The sequence below is a fragment of the Elaeis guineensis genome, chromosome 4 (genome assembly GCF_000442705.2).
Source record: "Elaeis guineensis isolate ETL-2024a chromosome 4, EG11, whole genome shotgun sequence".
NCBI lineage: Eukaryota > Viridiplantae > Streptophyta > Magnoliopsida > Arecales > Arecaceae > Elaeis > Elaeis guineensis.
The window spans coordinates 21,754,248-21,760,953 of NC_025996.2; the positions used below are offsets into that span (position 1 = coordinate 21,754,248).

Consider the following 6,706-nt stretch of genomic DNA (forward strand, 5'->3'; position numbering starts at 1 on the left):
TCTCCACCGACTCGACGGTGAGCTTGGCGGTGGGCTGGCTGTTGACCAGGATTTGGAACGCCACGGTCAGCAGCGACCCCCCCACCTTCTGCACTCCCCCACCGCCGCCGCCGTCCGGCAGGATGGCGAAGCCCGACGGGAGGAGGGCCACATATGCGGAGTCGCCGCCGTTCATGACGACGTGCATTGCCGGTATGTCCACCGGCGCATACACCACCATCGACCCCGACGCGTCGGTGCACGTCTCTTGCAGTATCAGCATGCTGCTCTGGTTTGCGCTCACCGCCTGGTGTGCATTGCATTCCATCCCATCAAATTATTTAAAATAAACATAAGAACCTTTAATCTTCGACACAAAGCAATGTTGACCTCAGTGATTTAGCGAATTAAAAGATAAGATACATTAACATAACCTTCTTTTATTATAAATAATGCATAATAATAAACAAATAATATCTTTTAGGTACCATAATGACAATTCATAACAAATGTACGTATATGCCACTAACCCACTGACTTCTTGCCCAAGTAGACCAGAAACTCGATAAAGCACAATAATCATGTATGCTGTCAAAATTAGGTAAGCACCCGACTGTACTAGTAATTGAGCGAGATCTTAGCTTTTAGCAACTTTCATCAAAAAAATATTTTAAGCATATTAGCAACCTCACAGAAGAGAGGAGGAGAGAGAGAGAGAGGTGGGGGGGGAGGAGCCTCCGGTTGGGAAGTCCAGCATGACGTCAGCACTGGGGAACCGTAGCTGTCAGTCGGTCATGTCGATCCCCGTTCCGACTTTCCGCAGATTACAACCCTCTCTCTCTTCTCTCTCTCTCTCTCGGAGTGTTCACCTCCCATGCCAATGCGCTTCTTTAGTACTGCCATACAACTTTTTATTATGTTCACAAAATTTTTCTAGAAAACTTTTTAGCTTCATGAAAAGGAGGAACACAGAAGAGAGAAAAAAAGGTAGAAAGCAGAAACGGTAACAAAGTAACAGATGGAAAGCAATAAAGCACGATGAGTTGACAGTGCAAAGAAAGCAATAGTGATACTTACGCTGGCACGGAGGAGGGAGACGGCCGTTGCCGTGGGTCCTGCCCTTGGCAATGTGGGCATCTCCTGCATGGGCCCCGCCGTTCGACAGTATGTCCACTCACTCCGGAGCCGCTCGTCCCGGAGGAAATCGAACAGCCGCTGCGGCGACACCGGCAGCCACACCGACGTCGCGGCGCTCAGCACCACCCCAGGCGGCTCCCCGGGGTCGTCCACGCTCTGCCTCGTCATCACCCTGACATCTTCCCCTATACTCCCCACGCTCAGCTTACTCCATTTGTGTGCGGACGACGCGCAAACCCCCGCACAGAAATTATCCGTCATTCTTTGCGCCAGCTTCAGCATGCTCCTCCTCCCGCTCGCAGTTATTGCTGCTATACATCATCAAAATTTAAAACAAATATACAAATATATATATATATATTATTTAATCATCAATCCTTCATGTTTGCATTGCCGCCGATGGACGGAGGGAAATTAACTCACTGTTATGGTCTCGGGTGGGGAGGGAGGAAGACATAAGGATGGCGAGGCACTCGCACTGGCGTTGGAGGGTGGCGACCCAGCGGCGGGCGCCGAGCCCGAGGCCGGAGCGGAGGAGAGAGCGGTACAGCTGGTGAACCGCGGACTCGTCGTACTCAGCGTGTTCCACCCATGTGACCTGCGCGCCATGGCGTCGTTAGCTCATTAATGCCGCGGACTGTCGCCACCAAAGCAATTACACTGCCGGACCTGGATAGCACCATCCCGCATGATGCGAGGACACGCTAACACGCACAGAGGCTAACACAAGAGGACAAAACACTACCGCACCCGCTTCGAGCTGCCAACACATGGTCCTGACGGTTGAGGTTTAAAAACGCCACCACCATCCCAGCTTTGACTAGTAGCATGGCATCGAGATGTGGACTCGAGAGAGAGAGAGAGAGAGAGAGAGGAAAAACGACGGATAGAAATAGGAGTAGGACCTCCATCACAATGTATTGAAATAGTAGGTTTTCTCGGGCCACGCAATGGCTCAGAATCCTGATGACCAACGATGAAAACATTGGGGAAAGATAATATATATTAATAGGAGCTGGGGATCACGGAAGTACCATGGAAGGAAGAAGAAACGGGAATAGAAACCATAGATATGGAATTGATTAGGTGAAGTACTATTATCTTAATCTTAATATAAGAAGGAATCCCGTTTCACAAGGGCTTTTCACAAACAGGCAGAGTTGAACAGTCTGATGTGTTTGGAGTCCGGGAAGCAAGAGGAAGGAGAGGAGCGGCTTCCATGGATTATTATAGAATAGATAGAATTTGGAGGAAAGGGAAATGAAACCGATAGGGAGGACAAGGGCGAAGGCGACGGCAGAGCATCGATTAGTGGCTGCTCGAGCAACGACAATACACCACGCCAGCTGACCGACTTTTTAATGGGTCAGTGACTTTTTGAGTAGTTTAAGCATTTTCCGAAAATAAAACATGACATATGGATTGAATACGGACAATAAGCAACCTAAAGGTGATGCTTCCAAGGAGTAGAAGAAGCATCGAATCCTTTTTAAAAACCAGGAGAAATGGCTTTTGGGGAATGCTGTGAATCGAAGCTGGAAGGTATAGAAAATTCATGGCAATCCACAGCTATTTGATGGAATCGGAAGGCACGCGACCCGATTATATTTTACGCAAGCCCGAGATTAGGCCTTGACTAATGAACACGGATGCACCGGGTATCTAGAACAAATGACACTGACTTCCAAATCCATCATGCGTCACAGGCTCACAGCTCCAGCCATATATTATTAATACGCCAATCGATACAAAGATATCACGAAAGATTTTTTAAAAAAATTGGGAAAAAAAAATCATGATTTAGTCGCTCATAACATGTGGAGAAGGGTGATGAGAGGAAGCCAGTGAATACCTTAGAATAGCCATTAGGCATGTCCTGAACCACACAACCAGAAGGGAGCCTGCGGCACCTCATATTTAGCGTAGGAGAAGAAGGGTTGTGTCTAATTCCATCAATGGATACATCGACTACAGCCCAGGCACCTTCAGCGATCTGTTTGCAGAACCTGAGGAAATTTACATCGCGAATCGGAACCAAAGGTGAAAGAACCTGGAGCTCCGCATGCATCTGGCATCAGAGAAAATGGGTAGAAGAATTGAATCGCATGGGATCGATGCAATTATACAAGCAGTTCAAAAAGGAACATCAGAAGGACAACTCACAAGCTGGAGGGTGCCATTTCTAGTACCACCCATGCCACTGGAAATTACTTCAGTGGTGGTGGTTCTCGCAATCATGCAAGGAAACATATCTGCCCACCGGCTCTGCAGAATGGTACAATTTGTTGCAAACAACAATAACACATGAATGACAGAGAAAACTAAGCAGTTTTATCTGTTCTACTTTGAGAACCTCCATCTTAAAGCATAGATGATATAGTACTAATTATAAACCTTGTAGAACCCAAAACAAAAAAAACTTACACTGCAGCGAAAGGAACTCGAGAAATTTTTCCGTGCAGAAGATGATATTATCAAAAAAAAAAAAACGCTAGTGCAGCAAATTCCTCATTTGATGCAGTTGAGAAAGAAATTAGAGGCAGTGTCTTGCTTACCGCATCCATGAGAGTCTCAACGAGGGCCGAGCTGTTGATGATCACCAAACCGGTCTCCCTGGTGGCCTCCGACACAAATCCAGCGGGCTTCATCCCGATGCACCGAGGGAACACCCGTTCGTACTCCTCATAGTTCAGCGTCTCCTTACCCCCTTCTAAGCTTGGGATCCAGAGGGGCTCGACCATCTGGGCCATCTTCACCAGCTCATCCATGGCAGCCAGCGCAAGCTCCAACAACATAGTCCTCTCCCTCTCGACCCCACCCATGGTGCCGACAGTCCTAGCATGAGTACTAACGTTTCCGAGTGGGCTCGACACCGCAGTTGGGAAATCAGCAACGATAGGCAAGGACGTCATAGGCACCGAGCCCAACCCGGCAAAAGCGATGGTGCCGACCGCAAGCTCCAAGCCTGAGTTGGGCACAGGGAGAGAGAGTGGATTCGCCAAGGCTGAAATAGGCTTCCCTAAGAACTTTCCGGCGAGAGAACAGACTCGATCGAGCTCATCCTTCAGACGCGCATTCTCGATTCTCAGGTGCTGTTCTTCTAGAGAGACCTCACCGAGAACCACCGGCCCGCCGCAGTTGCTGCAGATGGGGTTCCTCATCGCCTCCCTGATGGACAAGTTCTCGGCCCGGAGCTTGTCATTCTCCTGCTTGAGGATAGTGTTCTCATGGCGTTCCATTTGGGTCTGATTTCAATATTTTCATCAGAAATTAATAAAGTACGAGGAGACAAAAAAACAAAAATAAATCAAGACAACAAAACAAGATTTTGCAGGCCTCGCGATCGTAGAGTATTGATACCTTCATCTGGGTACGCCGGTTCTGGAACCAGAACTTGACCTGGCGACTCTCCAGGTTGAGCCTTCTGCTGAGTTCCATCCTTTGTTTCTCATCCGGGTGGGGGCATTCCTTGAAGAGACTGTAATGATGAAATAATAATTTAGTTTCTTTCTACGATCCAAAACCTAAGATATAAGAACATAATGGAACCGTGGAAGTGGATCTCGTACGCTTCGAGCTCTTGGATCTGCTGAGGTGTGTGACGGTGGTATCTTTTCTTTTTCCGAGGGTTCTCCTGGTCTATATCGTCGCCGGAGCCACCTTCAAGGTTGTCGCTCCCCGATCTACTCTCGTTCTCATCTTCCTTGTTCCTACCCACTGTATCCACATCCCGTCCTCCCCCGCCGCCGCCGCCGGCGGCTGCACCACCGACCATAGACGATAGACTCCTGTCCCCTTGCCCGTCCATGTTTGTTTGCTGGCCAAGAAGTCCACAAACAGAAATCAACTAAAAGGACTCACAAAAAGTTTATAAAAAAAAAATCTTTAAGAATAGGCGGGGAGGAAGGAGGGCGGTGGAGAGAGAGAGAGAGAACGAACGAGAGAGAGAGAGAGAGAGAGAGAGAGAGAGAGGTTACCAGGGCGAGAGAGAGGCCGGGGGAGCTGAGCAAAGACTTGGAGAGGGAGGGGGAGACGAGGCGCGGCTGGGAGATGGCGCCGGCGGGCATCGCGGAGCTGCCGTACGGGATGTCAGCCACAACCCGAGCGCCACCGGAACCACCGTCGAACAAGCCACCCAAACTCATCAATGAACCCCCTCTTAATTCTCTTCTCAACTCCTCGCCCTAAAGGGCCTGCCTTTATTTTTATTTTTCCACAGTAATACTGGTTGTGGTACCACTAGATCTAAAAAGAGCTATTTCACTTTCCAACCCAAATTTTCTCAATTTCCCAGAGACATGATCACAGCACAGGAGACCAAGAAATCGAACACAAAGGAAGAGAAAACTAGACAAGAAAAGATCTAACGGAACGGAGAGATCAGAGAAGGCAACAGCATAAACGGGTTATGAACACATGCCCCCAGCTCCCTCTCCCTCTGTAACATAGGGCAGAAAGAAAGAGAAGGAAGCCAAGCGAACCCCCCGCTAGCGCCTCGTTCTCTTTCCGTCTCCCTCTCCCTCCGCTACCCCCTGATCAAAACCCAAACCCCAACCAAATCCAAGCAAGAAAAAGTGAAAACAAAAAATCCAAGCATGATTCTCAGAACAAGGAGATAGAAGCTAAGAAAGGGAAAAGAAAGGCTTCAAGGAGCATAGAAATGACAGGAGCTGGAGCAAAGGAGGTGAAGATTAAAAAAAAATTTAAAAAAAAACCCACATATGTGGACTCTACGCGGCCTCAGAAAACGAAGAAAAGAAAAAACCCAGAAGAGAGAGAAATGAACAGGAGCAACGACAAGTGAAAAGAAGGGGGCTCGGTTGACCGTCCCCACCGTCTTTCTCGAAAGAGAGAACAAATAAAGTCCAAGCCTCAGGATAAAAAAAACCAGACTCTGGATAGAAACGGAGGTCTACCTCCCCCCTTTTCCACAGTCGCCTGCTTTTAGGTCCCCCTCCTCCTCCCAGTAAAAAGCCAAAGTTGGCAGCAGAGGTAAAATGGGGAAGCCCACAGCGTTTCAGACGCCTCTCTTGTCCCCTTCTCCCCTCTCTCTTTCTTTCTCTCTCTCGCTAGCCAACAGGCTTCGTCGAACCGAAACAAGAAGCGATAGAAGTGGAGGAAGAAATAAAGATTATTAAAAGAGCGAAACCAAAAACTTAGATGAAAAAAGATGGGAGTGAAGGCTGACTTGCGGGTTGCGAGGAGGACACCAGTCAAAGGCCACCCTCCCCTTTTTCGTCCACCTTTCAGACCCCCCAGAAAAAAGGGACCGAGTTAAAGGGCTGACCCTCCCCTCGGCCTTCTCGCCGGACCGGCTTCCGCGGCTTCTCTCTCCTTATCTGGGCCTTCTCCTATTTTCTTTTCTTTTTTCCCCCTCTATAAATACAAATGCTCTGCTCTCCTCTCCTCTCCTCTCCTCGTCAGAGAAGAAGATTTTGCGCAGAGAGAGAAGGAAATGGGTCTGTCCCTATAAAGCTTGAAGGAATGGAGCTCTAAAAGACGGCTCTGCCCATGCTCTTAGGTGTAAAGACTCGGGAGTTGTTTTGCGATAATTCTAAGCTTTTCCTCGATCGGCCGTCTTATGTAAACG

At 48.6% G+C, this 6,706-nt stretch overlaps 1 protein-coding gene across 1 annotated transcript in view; it reads right to left on the reverse strand.

Annotated features, from left to right (window-relative positions):
• LOC140857269 (homeobox-leucine zipper protein ROC5-like) overlaps positions 1-6,197 on the reverse strand; it is a 6,486-nt gene extending 289 nt beyond the window's left edge. The window contains 11 exon segments of the mRNA XM_073256038.1: positions 6-286; positions 1,057-1,080; positions 1,082-1,149; positions 1,152-1,424; positions 1,540-1,714; positions 2,969-3,184; positions 3,280-3,381; positions 3,672-4,361; positions 4,477-4,594; positions 4,686-4,933; positions 5,094-6,197. Of these exon segments, the coding sequence (XP_073112139.1) occupies positions 6-286; positions 1,057-1,080; positions 1,082-1,149; positions 1,152-1,424; positions 1,540-1,714; positions 2,969-3,184; positions 3,280-3,381; positions 3,672-4,361; positions 4,477-4,594; positions 4,686-4,933; positions 5,094-5,261 (2,363 nt within the window). The 5' untranslated portion in view covers positions 5,262-6,197.
• Positions 6,198-6,706: the final 509 nt, after the last annotated feature.